The sequence below is a fragment of the Salarias fasciatus genome, chromosome 12, assembly GCF_902148845.1.
Source record: "Salarias fasciatus chromosome 12, fSalaFa1.1, whole genome shotgun sequence".
In the NCBI taxonomy this organism is placed as follows: domain Eukaryota; kingdom Metazoa; phylum Chordata; class Actinopteri; order Blenniiformes; family Blenniidae; genus Salarias; species Salarias fasciatus.
Window position 1 is genome coordinate 16633556 of NC_043756.1, and position 24977 is coordinate 16658532.

At 40.9% G+C, this 24977-nt stretch overlaps 1 protein-coding gene across 3 annotated transcripts in view; it reads left to right on the forward strand.

The window, feature by feature from the left end:
- The window catches only part of grid2 (glutamate receptor, ionotropic, delta 2), a 483103-nt gene that overhangs the window by 329645 nt on the left and 128481 nt on the right, over positions 1–24977 (forward strand). For all 3 annotated transcript variants that reach the window (XM_030104001.1, XM_030104000.1, XM_030104002.1), the window contains exons 6-8: positions 5238–5411; positions 10444–10605; positions 14977–15096. In XM_030104001.1, the coding sequence (XP_029959861.1) occupies positions 5238–5411; positions 10444–10605; positions 14977–15096 (456 nt within the window). The remainder of the gene's footprint in view (positions 1–5237; positions 5412–10443; positions 10606–14976; positions 15097–24977) is intronic.

A 24977-nucleotide genomic window follows, 5' to 3' on the forward strand; every position in this document is an offset into this window, starting at 1 on the left:
GGGGGGTCGACTCTGAGATGATAGTTTCAAGGTTACCTGGCAATGAACCAGTTGCTACCCAACAAATTCAGACATTGCAATACTATTAGTTATTTTATTTCAATCTCTAAATTAGTCAGAACATTTTCAGTATTTATGATGTTTAAATTAACAAGAGACATGTATAGCTCTTGCGGATGTGTGCCAGAACTATAGAGGACGTGTCTCGTCGCTTAAAGAATGAAGTACAAAGAGAAGCAAGTGCAACATGCCACTCAAGTCACACATTAGTGGTAATTCATGGTTATTCTCAGCCAGTTAAGACGCTCACAAGGAAGCCAAGCTCAATGGCCCTCTTGTCGTTCTCCCGCCTCTGTGTGCTTAAGTGTACCGAAAAACCCATAAATGCCTCAATACAATTTAGCCAACGTCTTTATGAATAGCCTCTAAATATCGGGACTGGGGTTTAGTCACAGATTATTCTGATGGAGTCACAATATTTCATGGACTACATGAAGTCTTTCAACAGACTGTTTAAAATAGATGAGTGGTTATAATATTTTGTCATATGTAATGTCCTCAAGTACCAGTTCCTTGGAGAATGAATATTCTTATGTGTGAAAGTGCTCCCTTTCCCTGTGGATTATTATGGATGAGGGGGTACTGTATGGTTGTCATAACTCTGCTTTATCTACAGCCAACAGTGAGACAGCCCCACTGAGGGGGAGTTCACAGTTCATAATTGATCATCCCTCCTTTACCCATCTCCTTCACTCTTCTCCAAGTGAGAAGATGAAGAATATGAGGACAAAAAAATGATATGGGGCACCCGTGGTTCTAATTCCTCTATGTCTTTGTCTTAAGTTTGGAGGATAACTCAACTTTTGACCTTGCTCATTTTGAATGTCTCCATGGGACTTATCTTATATTTTGTGTTAAGCTATCATTCTTGATCTATGTCTTCTTTTGTTCCGCTTGTTTTGCCCTTTTAATGGTACAAATCCATCGTAATGAAATAAGATTACTCTGTAATTTGGGCTTTTAAACATATCATGGCAATGTGAAAGCCATCTTAATGAAATTACAGGGTTTATTTTATTTATTTATTTTGCTTTGAATACACTTGAGAGGAGAACCTTTGGTCACTGATTAATTAACCCTCTTCAAAACACTAAGATGTATGGCTGCTGTGTCAACCAGCTTCAGTTTTATTTACACAGCACTAATTACAATAGAGTTCACTCATAGGACTGAACATTCAAATAATTGAAGGAAAGGGAAGAAAAATGTTTAACCAAGCATAGATGATAACAACAGAAAAGGGTATTTATATCAAATACACAACCTTGCAGTTACAACATTGCATTTGTTTATCCATAAAGGTGGATGAGAGACAGACAGACATGAACAGTGAAGAACTGTGTCAGCTTAATATTTGTCCAACAAAAATCTATGTTTCGTGGCAGCAATTTGACAATAGTTCTTGGCAGTTATTTTTATGCCATTAAAAATGTATTTGCTTTATAAATGGTGCCACATTTGAGATATACCTCTGTGGGATTCTGAGAAGAGCTGAGTAATGTGGATCGGGCCAATGGAATACTTGCCAAATCATCTGTCAGTGTCCAAAAAGTTTTTTTTCTTTTCTTTTTATTGTTTCTTTTGACTGGGTTTGAGCTTGCCTGATTGGCATGTCTCATGCAGTGAGATATCCAGGTGCGATCTTGTAAGCAGTAGTGATCAGAGACTCCCGGTACCTTCAGGAGTGGTGGAGGGGATGATTGGCCCTCCAGGAGTCATGAGCTCAACACAATCTGCCAGAGTGATCAACACAACCACACCGGTTGACCTGCGACAGATGCTCGGTGAAGAATTGAATGTCATGTCACTGCACTGCGTGAGCAGCCTGGTGACCACAATAAAGAAGCGATGCCTGGGTGGTCGTGACCGTGTCTGGTTCCTCCACGGGCTCCACATCTTCTCTTATTGGTTCAGCGGAGGGCGAAGCAGGGCATTAATATTCCAGCAGACTGAAGTCAGTAGTGGTAATTCATACCAAGTGCCACTCTTAACCTGCTTCAAGAAAACAATTTATCAGCCGAGAGTGTTGACATTTTTCCCGTGTGACACACACAAGTCAGCTATTTGTTGCCTGGTGAACATGCACTTAGGTTCTCATGACCGTGAGGGTGGTTTTGTTTTCACTGCTCATTTCCCATCATCCCTGCTTCGCTGTCTATTTTTCGTCCTTTATTGTTTTGTACTTTGGCGCTGAAACTAAAAGGCTGACGGAGAGAGTCGAAGCCTGAGGAGGGATCTGGGGGCTGTGGTGGGAATTTGCTGATGATGCTATAGGAGGAAGACGAGGGCAGGTGAAATGCATACACAAACTTTTGTTTGGGTATTTTCGTCTTCCCAAACTTTGAACTCCTAAATGAGAGCAAAAACAGACAGAAAAGACAAGAGGTGAGAAGGGGGATCTGAAAAGTTGAACAGAAAACTTGGAGGACCAAAAAAAGTTAAACATTAAATGGAGCATTCCCTTTCCATCTACATATAGGCAGGAAAAAAGAAATGATTTGTTGACTCCAGGGAGATGCACAGGAGTGGGAGGAGTTGGGTGCAGAACGGATCGGGACTGGGAAACAGTGCAAAAAGAATCACGGATGAAGGATGTGTTTATGATTTTTGACTCTCATGTTCACACTAAAGATGAGGATTTGCTGCTCTGTGGGAACCGGGGAATGACACTGGGATGATGGGTTGTTGATGGGGATGCCTCTAGACCCAACCTCCAAGTTTATAGAGTAAACAAGTCATGACTCACTTCAGATATGAGCTGCAGGGCATTCTGGGTGTTTCAGCCTGCCCAAAGATTTTGGTCTCCGGTATTGGGCTTGATGCATTGATCAAGGTTCGACCGTTCTCAGGACAGAAAGAATGAATAAACATGTAAGCGACTGTATGTCTCAATGCTGATTGGTCAAGTCATGTGACACTTTATAGATGCTTTGTGACATTCGGACGGAAGTTAGTCTGGTCAGATCATTGCGTTTTGATTTCTTGTTGATGGTCCACGAGGGAAAGCAAGGTTTATACAAAAAGTTATTTCACGATACGAGTTACATGCAGCAGTGTCCTCCCCTCGCTGTCACTGGCCTATGGTGCTGCGCTGTGAATGCGAGGACGTGTGACTCAGTGTGTTTCTTCTTTTTCGTGTTAGTGCATTTGTGTGTCACGTTGAAGTAGCTGCCAAAAGGCTAACAACTTAACCGGATGATATTCAGTTTGACCCTGGGGTGACAGAGACAAAAGGTGCAAAGAGGTCACCAATGACGCAGGAGATGAAGCGCAAAAGTCTGTTTGGAGGGAAAACCTCAACTTTTTTTTCCCCCCCCTGATGAATTTGTGCATGCATGTGTTTTGTATGCGTGTACAGTGGCGCATCTGTATTTCTTTGAGTTTGATCCTTTGAGTGGAGCACTCTGGATATTTTTTGCCAGACAATCTTTCTTTGCATGCCCTTGACTGCCCGATGTGAATCCTAATTCTCTTTTGGCCCACAAATCTGCCTTTTTAGCAATTTTAAGCATTTTCTCTCTGTCCTGCATCTTTTTTTTTTCTTTTCTTTTTTTTTTTTTTCTTGTTGGCTTTGTAATTCAGCCCCCCTTAAGGCCTTTTCTGTAGGCAACTGTTTGGGATTTTTGCCACGTTGTTGGGCCCAAAGGCAAAAAAAAAAAAAAAAAATGGATTCCTTCCTTGAACTGTTAGGAAAGTGGATATTTCAGAGCACGGGGCATTTATACAAGGTTAAAGATCTTGAATTATTTCTCTTTTTCTTCAAGGCATACATTTCTCTTTATTCCTTTTTTTATATCTCTGTTGAAAATGTATTGAATTGTAAGACTTCGCAAGTTGTTTTTCAAGGAAATGAAACAATACTTGACTTGAGAGGAGAAAAATTCTGCCGAAGCTCGAAGCCTTGAGATACATCAACTCGAAGCAGATTAGATATAGAAACAAAGGCATATTCATGCATATAGAGTGAAGACCATACATCAGCCTAATTAGTACAGATGACACCAGCTATACCAATAAAGCCTGTATAATACTACCTCTAATCACCATTGATCATATCCCATGGGGGCTCACAGGTCTTAATGAGTGTTAATTACATTCAATTAAAATCCTCTGAGATTAGTCAATGAGGTGTGGTACCTATAATATTACCCCTCACTAATATGAAGTGTGTGTGATGACTTGTTTGTGAATGTGCTTGATCTGCAGGCGAAGCCCGATCCATTCTGTCAAGTAGGCTGCCACGTGCAAAAGGAATAAGGAATGAAAAGGGGTTTTGCATGATCACAGAGCTTAGAAATAATCTCATAAAAACGCGTATGCCCAAAGTCACACACAGAGAGCAGCATGTTCATGCCACATACACACACACAAACACACACCACCAAAGACAATCACTGTGCACACATACGCAGAAAGCAAAGGCCGTCCCGGTTGGTGGCGGCGTTACCTCCACAAGGGACGATAAATGTCAGTTCTCATCTCGTCACCATGTGACCCTCTGCGCCCAGGATGGATGGAGATCCATGGATTTAGAGCGGGAGGGAGAGATTGTGTCCTAGGGCTAAAATTAGCAATGATTCCTCCCCAAGGTTTTGCAAGGACGCAGAGTGCATGCAAGCATGTGTGTGCATGCAACAGACATATGCACATACCCAGACACAAACACAGGCAGTTTTTATTCTCCTCTCTCACTCATTTCAAATGCAGATGTGCACGTTTCATATCTAAAAATGTTCTGCGTAGTGGAGCCACAGCTTCAGTCTGGTAATGAGGGGAAATGTAGAGCACATGAGGTTTCAGCTGGCTAAACCGTGTCTTTCTTTATATGAATTAGAAATGCACGCATCAGGATTTTAGAGGAAAAAAAATAGTCAGGTTTCATGGTGTTGATATGTCTCAGAAATAGTGTAAAAATAACACTGTCAAACTTGAAACTTATCCTGATGTATTCATGCGGGAAGTTTAGGAGAACTTCAGGAAGAAAATTGAATCCTGTTAAAACACTGTTAAAAAGGATGTGGTTACAGTTCGTTTCTTGGCTGTAGATCCTTTACAGTATCGATTTTGTTACATTGTTTCTCACTATTTTTCACATTCCAATCATTCTTCCCAAAACCCCTCATTTCTCTCCATCTCCCCTTCACACACCTTCCCTTTTCTTCCTTCCGCTCTTCCAGGAGATCTCCGACTATGACTTACAGGAGTTGGTCATGAAGTCGATCGGCCGGCTGACGCTGGTGCGCCAGATGTTCCCGATGCCCCAGAACACGACTCAGCGCTGCGTCAAACACAACCACAGAATCAACACTTCTCTCTGTGACCCCAAAAACCCCAAAGCTCAGCAGCTGGAGGTGAGTCGGAAACAGATCTGTGATTTATTTGAATCTTTTGACTGATAAAAAGTAATTCAGTGCATTTGTTTCAGCTCCCTTCCTCCTGTTGGTGACAGCAGCTGTAAAACTATGTTGACAGGTGTTTGCATTGTGGACTCCACTGTAACTCACTCACTGCGGTCGTTGCGATATAAAATGGTGAACAAATTGACTGTCAACACCCCTGTGAAATGACTCATTTTACCATTACAGTTTGATCAATAACACCTTTCTGCTCTCAAAGATGTACAAAAGTATTACTTTTTTCCCCACTGAACTAGAAACTAGCTGGAAGACTTATGTGCTCGTCACAGAAAGTGCACTGGATGTAATCGTTTTGCCACGTTGTGATTGTCACATTAGAGAGGCTGGTTGTTGTTTGTATATACATTTTGTAGTAGTAAGAGTCATTAGATGCATGAAGTGAACTAGTCTCCAGTTACCTTGTGAAAATGTTAGTTGTGTTAGAAATGGGCTTTAAATTTTAGCCTAAACCATTTTAAGTGTTTTGTATAGCAGTATACTGAGCAGTGAGTTCAAACACTGCTCATTTGTCGCCAAACTGCTTAGCCAGTAACAGATCCTTCAGATCCAGAGCCGCCCAGTCAGAGTTGAGACAAGCCACTTGCTCTTTGACATTTGCCCCACTGTAGTTTAATTAACCACTGGGGTGATGAGGAAAAAAAGCAAACAGACGTTCAAATACGACGTCCTGGAATTACATTTAGTCATGTCTTTCAAATGGAGCTGGATCCCCTTTGGGAATTCAGTCAATCGATGGTCATCTGCATTATTGGTCAACTTTGGCCCCTGATAAAACAGCTCCACAGCACGGTCTATTTGCTTAATTGACTTCACACATGCAGATTTGTCACTCAGAAGCCTTTTTACTTTAAATACACTCATTGATTACAAATTGTGTTCAACAAGTTTGATTTTTCAGAAATATTCTCTACTAAATTAAATGTTTTGACATTCACCACTGTGTCCAAAGTCTCCATGAAGGTTTACTGAAAACCAAACATTCATCCTTACAGAGCTTTCCATGCACTCAGCAAAGATGTGAGAACCTGAGGGTAATCATTTCAGCAGCATTTCATTAATTAGACATGTTAAGAAGAGAAGAAGACTGATGAGCACCAGGCTTATGACAGCCAGACTGAAACACCATTTTCCACAAGCATGATGAGAAATACTCTCTGCCTTGATTAGACAAAAATGTGAACTCTGATGGTGCTAGCCTAAAACTATAGGGTGTTTCTCAGTATCAGGGAAATCGGACCGGTCAAAACTATGGGAAGAAATAATGTCTCAGGTAACGGCCCCGATTTCAAGCACGGAAAGGATCCGACCAGGATAAATACCTGCCTGTCCTCAAGCAACCCAGGCAAAGCCCAGATTCAAACCTACAGACGGTCTGTGGAACGACCTGCGGACGGCGGCTTACAGATACTTCTCATTCAATCTGACAAGGCTTGACAGGATATATCAGGGAGGATGGGATAAACAGCCCAAATCCATGTGAGACTTGCAGCTATTACTGCTGCTGAAGGGCTTTCTGCAAAGTGCTGAATCAAGGTCTGGATACTTTTGTGTGAAAGAATTTATCAGTTTTTCATTTTCATTCGTCTTGCAATACACTACTTCAGAAAAATGTGTTTCTGTTATGCTCTTAAGCTTAATGAGTATACATCAATTGGCAAAATGACAATTTTGCAAATGAACTCCAGTTGAAAGGGTCGGAATATTTTTTTGGAGGGACTGTCATCCAGTGCACGTCTCCTTTTAAATAAGTCTTAAATACAAAGTGTTTGTCCTTGAAAGCGGACATTTCAACGTCTTCAGCTTCACAGTTCAGTGGTTATGAATTGCTTTTCAGCTTTTCAAGCACTTATTGCTTCCAATTAAATATCTTGTTCGTCTGTTTGTTCATTTAATTCATTAGTTTGTTCATTTGTTTCTTTTCTTGACTGTTCATCTGTCTGTCCATTTCTTTGATCAATAAGTCACTTATTTGCTGAATGTTACAATACCTTATTGTTCAATACAATAATTGCCAAATGTATCAATTTAAATATTGAAATACTTTAAAGTGTAAGGGTGTGGTTTTTACATGAAAAGTTCCACTTTCATATTTGGTTTACTTTCTTGTACATAAATTGCTATTTACACACTCCTTAGTGTCTGAATGGACTCTTAAATGTTTGAATTCAACAGTGATGTCCATTCATGTGAAAACCAGAGAATCGCTGAAAGCAATGTGGTTCTCTCGTTGGGCCACTAGTGGGTGCTGTTTATTTTTGGAGTCAAACCACATGCATGCAGAGAACAGTATGCAATTAAAAATAATGGGACATTTTTATGGACAGAAGTTGGATTGCTATTACATTCAGTTCAGGAACACCACATTTTGACTGTGAATCTTTTGTTTTCTTTTAGCAGTGTCTTTAGCATAGCATAGCATGCTGGAAACCAAGTGCGATGGAGATTTTATGTGTAACAGTTGATTTGTGTGAATGCACACCGGTATTCTGAAAAACTTGTCTTTGTAATTCCTTTCAAATCATCTTTTTGTGCAAGGAAAAAAAAAAGTCTGTATTCAAATGAACTGCACATATATAGCGTCCTTTCACTTTCACCACAGTATTTCACCTGCCGTGCTCAGAAGTCATTTGCACAGCAGGTTTGCGCGAGGCGTTTAACCTGCTCCATTAATCACTTTGGGGAGAAAAGTGGACCCACTTTCTTCAGTCTGTTAATCTGAGACTTCACGATTCATATGGTCCTGGAAAGCACACTGGCAGCATTTATAAAATACATTCCTTATTTTTACAGTTTCTCTGCGCTTCGTGTTTGATTGTATATGCCCCATCCTCACCACCCCAGGGTGGAAATATGTATGGAATTACAATCCAGTTTTGGATGAATCATCAAACTTCCATCAAACAGAGCGAGAGAGAAAAAAAGACAATCTTATTTATGTGCCATGATGAAAATTTGAAATTGAATTAAAGTGCCGTTGATTTATGTGGATGCACAACACCCTAGAGGAATGCATTTGTTTTATTTATTTATTTATTTATTTTTTTATATATATTGAATACAAGGAAGTGGTCTTAATGTTTCTGTGGTTATCACCCTTTCAGGGTATGAAACTTTTCCACCGTTGGCTTTCATTGTGATCACTGAGAATTGTGAGAAATTCCACTGTTTAACACATGTTTAAGGAAATTAAATGAAATGATATCCAAAAGGCTAATAAGGAGATCAAGCAGCTCTTAAGCAACACTGCATGAATACAACTTGCCGTGTGTGTGTGTGTGTGCGCTAAAATAAATCAAGTGTGTCTCAAGTGTAGGTCTCCAGTGTCAAGAATGAAGCCTTTTTGATATATTCATTGTTTGTTAGCAGAGGTTAGATAAATGTGTTCGCTCTGATATAAAAAAAAAATGTGTCAAGGACAGAGGTTATAAACATAATTTTCCATGCACAGTTCAAAATGAGCTACATGTTCATTTTGTTGTTTTGACTGTAGTGTGTGTGTGCGCGTGTGTGTGTGTGTGTGTGAACCAGTGACTGAATTCCAGAGAGTAAGAGGAAATATGCAATGGGTAAAAGACAGAGAACGCAGAGAGAGATATTGAGGAAGCAGATCTGCTCAGTGGTCAGAAAGTGGCCCAGAAGCCCAATTTCACACTGCACTGAAGCACATCAACTCGGGCTGACCACACAAGTACACACACACGTACACACACACACACTCACTAACCCCGCACTCATATATATAATGCTTGCTTGGAGTGCTGAACCCCAGCTCCCTACAGAGCAGTAGATTTTCACTTTAATTTTCAGAGAAAAAAAAGCAATAGGAACAATGACAGAGAGGCAGAACAATAGAGCAAAGCAGCAAGTGAGACGCTCAAGACAGAGCCGTGAAAGTAAAGATACTTTTGAAAGAAAGTGAGAGAAAAGTTAGATGTAAGATAAACTTGACAGTTTTCTTTTCCCAGCCTTGACTTCTGTCCTGTCTTCTTGCCCTGTCAGTGAACTGTTTGATAAGTTAGAGAGACCGTACCATGTTTTGTCATTTTATCACTCCTCACTTTGTTTTGTAAATGTGAAACCCTGGCTGTGTTACCCTTCAACACCCTTCTCTTGTACGTTCAAATGTTTTGGCAGAAGAATGACCGACTGAGCAAGTGAAGCGCTGCTCAGCCACGGAGCTGCGCCTCAACTGACATTATTCCTGTACACTCAAATGAAGTACCGTGTGTCTGTGTTTGTGTTTGTGAGCGGATACACTGCATCCCCACTTGTATTTGTACATCTGTCTGGATTTGTTGCTTTTGTGGTCTATTTATCCGATTCCCATTAACATGTATACAAGGGGTCGGATACATCACTAGAGCATCAGTCATTGACTGAATAAACTCTTCTGCTTCTCTCTCTTCTCTCTCCTTTCATTGTGTGCTGCCAAGGCCCTATCAGCACATTTTAATCGTTGTCATCCTTAAAGCTTTTCTTTTGTGAGTGTGTGTCTTTAGGTATGAGCACTTATGTGCTGTGAAGTACAATTTGTGCCAAAGCAAAGCTGGTTTCAAGCTGAAAATTGGCAATCCAGGGGCCACAAAACATACTCTACACCACCGATTCAAAGTGAGACATTTAAGAAACGAAAAGAAGCTAAAAAAAAGTTTATTTTTCCCTTTTGATCAAAGACGCTCATGGATCTGTCTGCAAGTGAAGCATTTTAATTTAATAGCATTTCAGCATGAAAGGCTCTGACCTATTTCTCCCACTTATGTCTAATAACTGCTCCGTGTTGCTCTTTTTTTTTTTTTTCAGCTTCACAGCCTAAGAAAATACAACTTTTGTGGTCAAAACACAGAATAATTGTTTCAAACTGAAACACAGGAAAGCATGAAATTGGCCATTTGGACCTTGTAATAGTTCAATATGTGCTGCAGGATATCTCAGTGTTCATTGTGTCCTTGTCTCTCTTTCTTTGTAGATCACAAACCGCTACATCTATGACACCGTGTTGCTGCTGGCTAATACCTTTCACAGAAAACTGGAGGACAGGAAGTGGCACAGCATGGCCAGTCTGAGCTGCATCAGGAAGAACTCCAAACCGTGGCAGGGAGGCAAGAGCATGCTGGAAACTGTCAAGAAGGTACAACAAGGCTGACCAAATCCACACACGGAGGCATTCAACCAAGCGTGTGAGCAGCGCACGTAACGTGGCGGCTCTGGCGCGTCCACCTGAGCACAGCCAGGCGGAGACTGTGAGCGGGTGGCCGTTCCACAAAGCGGGGTTTTCAGGTTCCTAAGAATTTAGCGGACGGCGTCGCGCGCCCGCGGGCATTACTTCGAGAGTCTCTATTATCCCGCCCACTTAAGCACATTTGTACCGTGACCAGTGTTGAGAAGAACATTTAGAAGAAGCAGGAAGGAGTCACGGGAAATGCAGGCAGGTGCAATGAAACTGAAAAGTGGGTTCCAGACAGAGCGACGGGCTGGCGCCTAATGGAAATGGGTCAAAAACCAAGCTGGGTGGGAACACAAATGTATTCAGTGGCAAAATAAATGCAGGAGCTGGTAGCAAGAGTAACTCGGTGCAGACATAAAGGTGTCGTCAGTTTGGCAAAAATATATAAAAATAAAATAGTTTAATTTCAATGAAAGCTGTACAACATAACACCTTAACATCTCTGTTTTCTTGTCCGTTCATAAATATCAATCATCAGCGGTGAAGCCACTGTTCAACTTTTCTCTTCTGTCGAATGATTAGCCCCTTCAAACTGACATTCCTTATTTCACTACTTGCAGATTTGTAGCAAATGTACTAGTTTATCATCCTCTCAGTTGGTTCAGAGCTCTAAGGCAACAATGCAGAGTCACATATTTTATTTCCACCGGCCGAAGTGAACAGCACTGTTCATCATTACAGCTACTGGAAACAGTCATTAGCCGTGTGTATCAGCTCCTGGTTCAGCTGCTCTCCTTCATCATGTCAGGTAGTTTACTCCAGGGGTGTTAAACCTGTGGCCCGGAAGAACATTTCATCTGGGGCGATCACAAAGTGGGGAAATTACAAAAAATATTGCTGTGAATCCTAATCCATCAAGTGGAGGGAGCTCTGCTGCGATAGGATGCTAAAAATCAAGACTTAACAGCCCGATTCTCTGGTTCCCAAAAGCCCAAAGGTTTTTATAAGGCATTTTGTTAAATTATTAGAATGTTACTTTCCAATCACACCTGTTACCTGTTATTTATATTCACCTAGTTGCTGCATGAGTGGATTACATTACAGAGCATTTATACTACTTGAGTCAAAAAGTTTAAATCATGAAATAAACATTTTGATGATCAGTCTCAAACTGATCTTTACCACAGTTTTGTCATGTTTGAATTGTTTGTATCTCACATTGTGCCAAATTCTCACTTCTACATGCCAGTGTAAGATTATCTCACCAAGATAACACACTAGAAAAGTGTTTTGTATCTGCTTCACTGCACTTTTTCTTGCTTTTAATGTGACTTGTCTATCTATATGGAGAGAGAAACACATTTCTCACACTTTCATGCTTCGTTTAAGGAGCACGCATTGACATTTGAAGACACCAGACTCATTACATGAGAACTGGAGACCAGGCTTTGTTCCTGGAAGTGTAGTTAATAGAGGGAACTGCAGTCTGTATTCATCGCACAAGAACGAACAATTGTTCTTTATTACCTCTTACTGAAAGTTTCCAAGGTCTTAGTTCTAAAGACAACCCAGACGATGCATTGAAACGCCTGCTGTACATTTAAAAAGACACTTGCATCCAGCAGTAACTTCTCCCTCTGTTCCTGTACTGTTGACTTTTGGCTGATTGAGTTTGTTTCCCCTGCAGCCATGATTTCAGGAATCTCTGCATTCCACCTTGAGTTAGACTGAGGTCTGGAAACACTTTGATCACTGCTAAATCCTGTTGGATCAGTGCCCTCTGTTTTGATATCAATAAAAAAAAAAAAAAAAAAAAAAAAAAGGACTCCAGGGATGGCAGCTCCACCGAATGATGAAGTCAAGTGAAATGTTAATTTCGAATTAGTGTCATACATTAATAAACGTGGCGCCTTTTATTTCTATCTCTGCGTTTCACCTTGAGATTGGGTTGATCATGGGCGACACTTACATCAGAAAGCCCCGGCTGTTTAAACAACTCCCGTTATATCTGTGTCGATGCGCCCAAAGCAGCCAAAGAGTCAAGTTCAACAGCCTGGCATTACTTCCCTCTTCATAGCGGATCAGCCGTGTTCTTCACTTACTATGCATGCCCATGTGTTCAATCAGTGTTTTGGTATGCAGGGCCATTATGGTAATGAAAAATACTCATTCGCAGCTGTTGATGAGGAACTATTGATGTTGCTGTTTGGTGTTTGTTGACAAAAAGAGGAGACAAATATGCAGCAGGTGAAACAACTGTTCGTCTTCTTAACACCTGGAGTTTGTCTCGTCTCTATTGGTGACAGACTTTATAACACTGTTAAACATTTTATCCACGGGGGCGTAAATGTTTTTCGACTCTCTGGTGCTGTTGGGGCCGCGGCCTTTTTTCATGCATAAACTTTGCGCATCACTTAATTGAGTCTGGGATTGGAGCCAATCCAAGCCACCACCCTCACATCACCTGGCTTTACCTTAGAGAGGCCAACACAGCCTTACAATGCATGTTATAGTCACTGATTAATCTCAAGCACTGTTTTTGGACTGTGGAAAGAAGAGCACCTAAAAAAACACACACACAAGGACAGAGAGAAGCTGACAAAGCCACAGATATTTTCACTTGGAGGCAAGAACGCTGCACCACTCACTACTTGAAGCCCCCCAGACTTGATGTCTCTGTTTGAATCCATATTTTTGCATTAATGTCACAAGCAGCTCACCTTTAGGATTCATTTATTGACCATTTCTGAGCCCAGTAAGACTAACAGATCCCGTGCCGGGGCCCATGAGGCTGTCCCACCGTCAAAGCTTAACTCCTCTAGATTTATTGCTGCTGTTATTACAAAACAGAGACATGTCCAGATCCACTTTCACTTTCAAACTGCAAGAAATGCCTCTCCTGTCTTATTCATTAATTCTCATTTCACTCACTCTCTCGGGCCTCGTGCCATGTCCTTTATACCCGGAGCAATTAAAATAAAAAGTAATAGCTTTGAATGTATCGTTCCCATAATAAGCTGCCAACATCAATTATCCAAAGCAGTGAAGAGCATCTCGCTAGGAGTTACCTTTGCTTTGCGAGCAAGGAGCCACGTAAACATACTCTGAGTATGAGCGATCGTCCCACAGGACTCGAATAATGAATCATCGAAAAAATGCACATCTGCATCAGAGTAGATGAATTCACCAAACTGCACATTCATATAATTTATGGACTCAATGATATATACTATATTCCTTAAGGAGACACAAACATTTGTTCCTGCTTAGTTCTATAAAAATGAAGACATTTTCACATGTAGGACACTGATGCACAAATACCCACTGTTATCTGTTTGACTTCTCTGCACAATTAAATCAAAATGTAGCCAATAAAAATCTGAAATAGGAAATGTTTCCTTCACAACATTTTGTGATATTGTGACATGTGGCAGAGGTTTTCTAAAAAAGAAAACTGAATATGTAACACAAGTGTGACAGCTTCTTTTACACACGAGTCAGAAGTAGGAATTGCAAAATATAATTTTTTTTTTCTGTTTTATTTACCTTGAATTGTGATGCCATGTTAGAACATATAAGTTTAATGCTGATAACAGTATAATAAGCTGTTTGATTTACGTCTGTGTGTGTGGGGATGCGTGTGAGCGTGCACTGCCCCATGCGTATACATAGCATGAGTCATAATAAAGAATGGAACAGCACTTCTCCCCTGAAGCAGCCCGAGTGTCACTTTCAAAGGCAACACTAGCCAGACCCAGGGAAAATTTACTTACGCATTTCTATATATATACATTTACACTCTATTCCTCAAAGAACAGAGCGAGCTCCACTGCAGCGCCTCAGCGTTTACCCCGAGAGCAACATCTGACCCCAATACTCCGTTTTTAACAACACTGTTTTAACAACGCTGTGGCAACTAAATGCAGAACGAGATGCTTTCTGGACACTAAAACACAAACGTTCACTTGTGTTGAACACATACACACGTGGCTGTACCTACAAATGTGATATTGTCCCATAAGAGATGATAGATTAGTCTTGTCTCATTAACACTGAGTAGTTACCATATCTGTTCTTTAATTGATATAAAAACACAATTTATCGTCCCTATAGTTCTAGCAGGATTGTTGATGAGACTCATCATTCATTACTGAAGTCATCACAGTTGCACCACTGATGAGATCCGATGTGATTATATTGATGAGGATTGTTTTGATAATTACAGCTCCATTACCACATGTGCACCACTTCAGTGATTGGTTTCAATAAACAATAGTAAAAGGAAGCATCAATAATATGAAAGCGCTTAGTTTTTTGTTTTTTCTTTCTTTGCAGTTCGGAGTGAGTGGTCTCACCAGCTTTTTGGAGTTCACCGACAACGGCACCAACCCCAACATCTTCTTTGAAATCCTGGGAACAAATTATGGAGAGGACAGGGGCCGAGGTGTCAGTAGGGTAAGTAGCTAAAACCGATCCTCTTTGTGGTGTAGCACTGTGGATGAAGGGGGTATTCTTTCCTGCTCAGTGTTCAGAATGGATTTACATAATACTCGGATTTACCAGGAAATTCGAGTGCACCTGCTCTCTCTATTGTTTCCTCTCATATTTATTCAGGTATTTCTTTCCCGGTGCCTGTTACTACTGTACAGGAGTCGACTGGACTGCTACATTCATATGTACGCCTCCCGGTTTCATCTCTATGGCATTTTTTCATAAATGTCAGTATTTGTTGTAGAACAAGAGCACTCCTTGACATTATTGCACTTGTGTGTGTGTTCGGCGGTTCAGTTACTTGCCAGCGTTGTTCTGCACCTGATGCAACCCCCACATCACCTCTCCTTTAATAAAGCCCGGTGTTAACTGGATAAATTAAAAGTGGTTCTAAGTGGTTGTAGCTTATGAAAAAGTCATGAGGAATTTTAACAATCCTTATGAAAAACACTGTTGACTCGCACTGCCAAGAGCACTCGTAATATTATTATTGTTTGCCGATTATTTCTCCCGTTTATTCAGCAATGGCTGACTCTAATGCACATATTTACAGTCTCTCTGTAACTTGTTGAATGATGTTGCATGGGATGGTTAGTTGTTCTCGAACAGATCATTTAATAACTGTCTTTTTAATTTTTCTTTTCTCTGTTCTGTTTACTGAACTGAACTGCATTAGCAACCACCATAATCTACAATGTTTTAGTAGAAACATGTGCATAAAGAAAAAAAAAGAGAAATTATTATGCTTTTTGTTGTGAAAGATACACTTTCAAAGCTTCATCCTAAGACATTTCCATTGTAGAGACAGAAAGATACATTTGTACTGACATAAATAGATGATGTGTAAAAAGAGGAGTCTTACTGGCGCTCCATACCGGTGGGATCTCTTCACAGATAACAGCGAGTTGCGGTTATGGATAATATAGTAAGACACCAAATAACGCAGCATGCCATCACCGGCAAAATGAATCTTTAAAGCAGAGCATAATTACATCAAGGCACAATTCCCTAATCAGAGAACATAATTACTTTTGAGGGAATTAAAGCACTTGTTATACACTATTGCTGCACAGTCTCCCCATGAACATTTGTCGCTCCCGTCATTTGTATTGAATTACAAACATACACGGCGCAAAATTACTAGAGAACAACCCACTTTCAGAGTGCTTGTATGACAACTTTCTCGTGTTGCAAAAGCTCGGCTTTCCAAATCGTATGTTCCTCTAACCTACAATAAAAACGCGCCTGTTGTTTGTCAGGCTGGAGGAGAGCTTTCTGAAAGTACTCTGCCCCTGACAGCAGCTGAGAAGAAAAGCCTGAGAAAAGTCATCCCTGACCCAGCGAGCGGCAATGTCTATAGAAGGAAAGCTGGAGAGAAACCCTGGCATCACGTTTAAAGATATTGTTAACATCTCATGCTTTGTCACTCAGTCCAACACGGCCCAAATCTATCTGAGAGGATGTGACAGAAAGGTTGGCTGTGAGGACAATCTCGGTTTGGATCAGACTGTTTTGTAGGTTTTCTTTTTTAGGAAAAGGTTAAGGTTGAAGGTTGAAGTAAGATGTGAAGGTGTATTGATGATAATGAGAAGTGACTGTCTCTTCGCCTCTTGGAGTGAACGTAATAATGCAATAAGTGGCTGTGCATAATTCTTAAATCATTGGTAAATTATTCTGTAGAAATTGGAGTTATGAAGGCTTCCACTTATCTGTGAATATATTACCTTCCACAAAATTAGAAATGCCAAGAAGGAAATGTTTAAAAACTAGAGTGGCTTCAGTTATGGATCGGCCTAATCATGTCAAGTTTGAACAGTCACCGCCACCAAGTGTTCCACATAAAACATCTGGCAACACGCTCACGAGATGTAATAAAAGGAAATGTAATGAATCAAACAGCAGCAGTAGTAACTGATCTGAAGATGTATTTCCTCTTGGCCAAACTCACACACTATTCATTTTTATATATATTTTCGGACAGTGACAGAGTAATGAAGCCATCAACAACTGTTATATTTCACTTTTATGACTTGTGGAGTTTCACGTCATTCCGACCCAGAAAAAGGCTTCATCACGTTTCCAGCTTTTTAGCTCGCTTAGCTTTGTTCCGCAGTTATTTGTTTTATGTTTTCTTGGAACAACTATCCATCTATCTTCTGTGTAACTTCAAACCAACTCACTGGAGCAGATCCGAGCTGACGGTGGTTCAGCCCCCGTACACCGCAGCCGTGTCGGCAGTCGATCACCGGGCAAACAGAGAGACAAACACACACACACACTGTAAGGTGACAGTGCTTACCAACACACTGCTCTGCAGTTCTTTCAGGAACTATATAAGGCGCTGGTTTCCAAACTATTCCCAGATTGTATCATGTGAAATTGGTTCAGACGCCGCATCATTTCTATGTCACCGCCATGAATTAAAATACGAATCGAATGCCGCAGCCCCGGTTTCGTGCTAATCTAGGACAATGGATGTGACTGAAATACATTATGGATCATGGTCTTCTCAGTGTGGCAACATTTCTACTTTGAATGTATTTATTATTCTTCCTGGTCATGTGACAGGTACATTAATTGCTAAATATTTGATGTTTAGTGTATCTTCCAGTAATCTTTACTCAATTATTTACCCGGTCCCCTCTTGTGTAATTCTAGGTTTTTATCAGCTGTCGACATTGAGGTTTCAGCTAAGAAAAAGTACTTTTCTATATCTTGTATTAGGAAAAAATTCATCTGTTGATTTTTTTTCAATTAATTATAGAATATCTTGTTCTGTCAGTCTCTCTCCCTCACACAGTCTGCTCTATACACATGTAGCTATGTGCATTAACTTACATACCGTATGAAGCCAAATGTATTTTTGTTGTATCCGAGTGTTATTCCACATTAACTGTTTCTTTCTTATGGACAACAAATCCCAAAGAGCTAAACTAAAATGCAACTTCTAGGACACTGTGATATCAAGAGAATGTGTTTCTGCCAGATCACACTATCCACAGTACACACACACACACACACACACACACACACACACACACACACACACACACACACACACACACGCACAGTCTTGTATTTCTATCCTTGTGGGGACCGTCCATTGACTCCCATTCATGTCTAGCCCCTAACCCTGACCCTTACTCTAACCCTAACCCACACCACAACAAAGCCTAACCCTAAAGAAATGTTTTTGCACTTTTACTTTTTTCAGTAACAACAACATGGTCAAGAAAACACTGTTTCTCCTACTTAGGACCGGAAAAAGGTCCCCACAAGGCACGTCGTTCCACGTTTTGCTATCCTTGTGGGGACATTTGGCCCCGACAAGGATAGAAATACAAGAACACACACACACACACACACACACACACACACACACACACACACACACACACACACACACACACACACACGCACAGCCTTAATTATGATATTAACACTACGTTCTGTTAAGAATACCACTCAACCTGCTCTTTCTTTCTTGTCCTTTCTCTCTCTTCTTGATCCTCTTTGAGGCCTCTTATCTCCACTAAGAGTCTCATTAATGTTAGCCACACAGTCAACTTTCCTTTAATGTTTTCCTCTCGCACCTCGATTAAGTTATCTGTCTGCGCACTTCCTCCTTTCTCTTCATCTCACTTCATTCTTCACCCTTTCAGTTTTTTTTTTTTTTTGTTTTTTTCAGCTTCTTCTGTCTAGACGATCACTTTCGAGGAACTGCTTCCTCTCTTTCACCCTTTTCTAATCCTCAGCTTCCGTCCTGACCTTTATCCACATCATACTTCATACATATGAATACAGTTGTCGAGCGATAATGATAATAGTAGGCACCTGAGATCCGTCATCATTATTACCGCTACACTGTGGTAGGATTGGCTTTCTACCCCATTACCTTCGGTGGCTGTGCTTGGGAGCCTATACCTCTCCTCACACATCTACAGGCATGCCAGGCTCCGCCGGTCTCTCACATGGAAGTGACGAGACTGCCGTTTAATTGCTCTTAAATTATTTTGGAGAGAGGAAACGGCATCACATGCATTTAAAGGTGGTGCAATGAAAGAGATGCAAAAAAGGTTTACAGCTAACCAAAGAAATGAAGGGCTTGGAGTGAGGGCTACTAGGTGGAAAGAACAGAAAGGTAAAGTTAAACAGGCAGAATTGTGAATTGTGCAAGACAGATAAAAAGGTGGCAGACAATCAAATCCCTGTAGGATTAATGGAACAAGCAACAGAGGTTGTAGTGCAGCCACAATCACTGTTCTCTCACGTGGGCTCCCTCGCTGTCCTCCGTCTCCCACATCAGTGAATATTCTTCGTCTTTTGGAGGAGAGACAGAAATATTCCCCCTCTTTACGAGAATAAATGGCCCGCAAACTGCAGCGTTTCCAAATTGAGGTCACCTTCAATTACCATCTCCAGTCTCGTCTGACATATGTGGTAAATTATGTTAAGTGACTTGAGAGAGCCACAGGACCTCGGATGCCTCTTCCCAGTTCTGTTATCACATGCAAAACATTTCCTTCCATTACATGTTGTGAACGATCGAACCTTTTTTTTTTTTTTTTTCACATTCATGTAATGGCTTAATGTGCTCGCCAACTCAAATACACTTAATAGCTGCATGCACTTGGGGATGTGTGCAAACCTGTGCACGCCCACACATTTGCATAAATGTTTGAAAATGTTTGACTAACTCTGTTTTTTTTTTCTTTTTTGCTTTGCCTGAGAATCTGTGTCAGTGTGCACGGCTATCAGTGTGTAACATGAGAAACAATGGGTTTCCTCACTCTCTCCGGAGCACGTACATGTGCATGCCGAAAAGATTTGCTATCAAGAGGTTCACGTTTCAGCTCAAACAAGGTTAATTATTGTTGACAGTTTTTTTTTTTCCACAAATCTGAGCCAAAGTGTCACAGAAAGCTGTTTTATTCCTTTTTTTTTTTTTTTTTTGCAAAAAATATAACAGAGAATCAATGCACTCTGCAGACACATGTATTAACCCGCAGGTCAGGATGCAAAAAAAAAAAAAAAAGAAAGAAAAATGTCTCGGTTTTGAGTCTCCTTGTGGGAGAAAAAGCAGTGGATTCTGAGAGCACCTGTCATAAAACACAAAAAGAAATGTGTTGTTTTACATGTTTCAGCTTGACTGAATCTGTTATATCAACAACTGTTATATAAAATATAGATAACAAAATGATGGTTTCCATCAAGAATAGACGTCAGTGTGGAAAAAGAGAAGGCAGGGAGGCAGGCAGTAAATCAGTCAATGGACAGATAGTAAGAAATGTCACAAAAGAGGAGAGAACAGAAGAGTTCAATGAGAAAGAAAAAAATAAATCACTCTCAGGAGATGGAAAAAAAATTCAACTGCAGCACAGAATGTTTATCTTTGTGTAAAACAGGATTTTGAAATTTAGATTTTAAACGTTTCAAGATCAAAAGGTGGCTTTTTCCCAAAAGACCAGCAGCGTCAAATCAGTTACCGTTCAGATCGATTTATCATTTGTAAGTCAGTGATGAACACACTGATGAAACTGATGAAAATAAAATCAAGCGGATATTTTTGATGCAACTCATGAAGACCATTCACTGATTAATTAGCTTTAACAGAGAAGTAAAAAGGAAAGGGGAAAAAAAAAAAAATCAGTAAGACCTGAAGGCCAGATCAAGATGTCTGATAATATCAGATATGCTTCAGCTGCTAATAAGGGAAGTGGGCATAATAAAGGTGTTTAATGAATTGATATTTTTCACGCGCAGCGTGAATGGAAAAGTGAGGATGCGACTCTAAAGGGCAAGTTTGCAAGATCTATTTTAAGAAGAGGTTAGATGAGGGGCAACGTCATTAGAACTGATTGTTACAATTATGTTAAAAAAAATAAATAACGTCTTGCAGGGTGAGAGAAGGAGGGTGATGGGAAGCTGTGGAAGGTTAGACACAATGTAACCGATGAGTCACAAGAAAAAGAGGGAGAGAGAGGGATGGGCAATTTCTGAGTCAGAAAAATGAGGCACGGGGAGTTTGAGCAGAAGTAGGATAGAATAATGAAATCATGAAAGGATGAAAAAAAAATTATGTTTAGGGCATTCAACGACAGACAAGTGCAAAGTTATCACCAGAGGGAAGAGAAAGGCGGGACAGATTCCAGTCCCCTTCTTGTTTTGCCCTGTTAGGTAGCTTCCCATGGATCTCTGTTCAGCCTGGATCCCCCACTTCTAGGCCATGTGGGAGATTTCCGAAAAGATGTGGGGGGCGGGAAGTGAAACAGTGGGAGACGCAGTAAATGCTGCATGAGTGGATTCAAGATGGCGACATGAACAGGAAAGAAAGACTAAGGAGCAAAGAGATGGAGAGCGCATGTCATCCATCTGCGTTGAATCCCAGATTGTTCCATCCTCCACTTCTTTCATTTCCGATCATCTCATCTGATAGTTCTTCCCGTTCACGTTTATTTGGTTTCCTTGCATTGTTGTCATGTACATGATGTTATCTGCACACTCCAGGTTCCAGCTCATAGTGCAGGCTGATGTAAAGTAGATGTCAAGTTATGTTCATCCGTCAGCCCATCCACTCGGGTCATCACAGTCTAGACACACTCCCAGTCCCACAGTCACATTTAAACTTTCCCAGCATTCAAAGTTCCTAAATTTTCATGAATATAATAAATATAGTGATTTGCATGCGTATAATACTTCTGCAAGTATTGAGTTTAATTATTCCAGAGGGTATTTTAAGCCTGGATAGTCTCTCACTGGAATAAATATCTATTTGTCAGCACATTCCAGCCTTTACAAGAATTCATACCACTATATTTGGTGCACAACCTTACGGTGGAGGTGCTTACAAATGAAGGGTGTCTGGCTGATGGGGGCAAAAGCTTTGTTTGTCAATGAATACAGCAAACGGTTTTGTGTTATTCTTTGACCCTGTGCCCATTAACACCAGCGCTGTGTTAAGTGATTGAAAATTGAACGGGTGGGATTTGATGCATGGCGACCTGCCCGCCCATCCATAAATGTCTTATTTTCAGAATTGTCTGACATTTTGTAAAGCATATTATTCTCTGGTTCAGAACTGATTGATTATTTCATCTTCTCCACTGTGTAATAGCAGGGGTTGGGGAACAGCTTTGAGGCGCATTACTGACACCTATTTTCAGTTGTATGTGCTGTTCAGTTATTTCTGGGATGATTTAAACTCCATTTTCTGTTATATCCATTGTCCTTTTGGAAATATATTCAAATGACTGTCTTTCAATTAATTGTAGAGCAGGTTTTTTGAGACATCATGTCCCCCGACTCTCACTCTGCGTGGTTGGCATTCATAAGGAATAACAAACAAGAGACATTCCTTGCTTGTTAGACATTTGATTATAAGGTGTATGCTAAGTATGTGGTCAGTTGATTTAACTTTGTCTCCATCACATGTGGAAAATTCTCTAAAAAGTTGTGATTTAATCCAATCAAAGTTATCAATCCTCCTGAAAAAAGTGAAAAAAATCACGCAAAGCTAAAGACATAGATCTGCCCGTTCCCTGGGTGTTCTTACTGCTGTCCCCCTCCTGAAGCCCACTGTGAATTTAGCGTCTCCAACAAATTACATTAATTAATGTAGCCACATTCAAAGAAAATCCGACATTGTGTTTAAACGGGGTTTTATGTGGCTTCATCACCTGAAGCTGGGCCGTCTGATTCATCTGATCACTCTCACAGTGAGGCAGCTGGCTCTGCATGCTGCAGCACATCCTTTTAAAACCCAGGTGATGCTCAGCTGTGTGGGCAGCAAGCAACACTGTCCCGACTTTAAGTAAGGTGAGCAGTTTCCTCTTGTTATGACAGAGACCTCTGAACTAAAGATATCGATCCTGCCAGTTGACTCCCAGACAAGCAGAACACAAGTTCCCAAAATATTGAAGTGTCCCTTTAAATCTTCAGCTTTTGATTCCGTCTTTCCTGAATTGTGGTTAAGGCAAGAGCACTAAATAGATATTTTTTTGGCCAACCTTTGTGATAACAGCTTTTACCCTTGTGAACTCATGAATACTTGAGTATTTGGAGGCTTCCTTTGCCGCCTGATTGATGTCAGCGATTTCCTTTAGCTGGAAGGTCGTGTCACTCAGGAGGGAACACACACACGCTCAGACCAGCAAGTATTATTCTGGGTGACCACAGCGCAGTGGACAGTGGATACTAATTGAACCTGACGAACTGCCTGTGGTGTCCTTGGACCAGCCGGAGTGTGGCGGCGCATGTGAATATCCGCCGTATCTTTGTGAGCAAGAAAGAGAAAGAGATCTAATGAAAAGAAGGAAAAAAAAACATGTTAATCAGAAAATAGGGGTTTAGAGAGGAAGAAGGAACACAGATAAGTGATGCAAAGGAATATGGAAATGCAGACGAGTGGGAGGCGGCAGTTTGAGCTATTAACTGCTGTCATGCAAGCCCCATTGGGAAATTCATTGTGGTGCCAAACAAAAACATCCGTTGTGTAAACAGTATGGGTAACACCAAACGTTAGCCTGGCAGCCACTCCTCTGCTTCCCCGTTTGTTGAGACAAGCCAGGAGAAGTTTTATTCCCCAGATGCTCCGCTGTCAATCCTGTTTTCATGTCTCTGCCAAGGTGGATTTTTGTGCAGTGACATAAGGAAACTGAGCGTGAGCACATGGATTTTCTTTTCTTTTTTTTTTTTAAGAATATGCTGCCACTGTAATAAGTGATAGGTGGCGGTATTACTTGGGTTCTGCTATATAATTTTATTCAAAGAATGTGGGAGTTGATGGACTGAAACGGCACCGAGATTTTCTGAAAAGTAACAAAGCAACCTCAGGAAAAAATGGGGGAAAGATTGAGAGCGAGGCCGCACTGTTGCAGCTTTTTCATTCTGCTTCTGACTTGATTCTCGATGCAACTGTTTAAACTCAGGACATATAGTGAACTGCAGATTTGTTTTCTTTTTTTTAAAAAGCATTATGAATCTCCATGATAAATGCCAGCCTCCTTGAGCGCTCCTGTTGATTTGCTTTGTCACTGTACTGCTGTGAAGTGTGAAATGTCCTTGTCTGCTGTCTGCCTTTGGAGTGCATGAGTTCTCAAATTGGCGATTTTTTTAAAGAGAGAAAACGACAACTCATATGCATTTTGGTGCACGTATTCCACAGATTCCTCGTAACTTCACTCTGCAGTCCACTTTTACTTCTCAGCTTTAGCTAATTTGGGCCTGGTGCAGACTGATGACACTGAGGCAGTCTGTCTTTGTCAGTGCTGCTTCGGTTTGGAGTTGGGGGGGAAAGAAAAACTTCAAACAAATCAAAGAAGTGCTTCTGGTCCGACTGCTGTTCAAACTAGAGGGAGGACAGAAGGATGGATACATGGAGGAGGGAAAAAAAAAAAAAAACGAAAAACAAGAAGCAGCTCCCTTCTACCCGCAAGCTAATGTTTTATTTAAGCTAGAAATATGTATGGAGAGATGAGTACAGATGAGTGATGGACGGACACGTTGGTAAGAGGAGGAATAGGGAAATGACATGGTTGTCAGTCCTTGGATTAATCTTTGCAGTTTGGTGGACGGATGGACTGATTGATAAATAAATGGATTGACAGGAGAAGGGATGTCAAGGAGAGATAAGAGGGGAGGCCTAATTGCCTGTGACCTGGGTATAAACAGCACTGCTCTGGGGCTAGCTGAAAATGACTGAGGCAAAAAAAAAAAAAAAAAAAACGTCAAAATGAGAGAGCAGTAGGGCTGAGTCCTTCTTGTGTTAAGCATAATATTGCTTTGTGGATAGGGAGAAGTGGCCCGAATGCTGCAGTGAAAACTTTGAGGAGGGCGGGGTTGTGGCA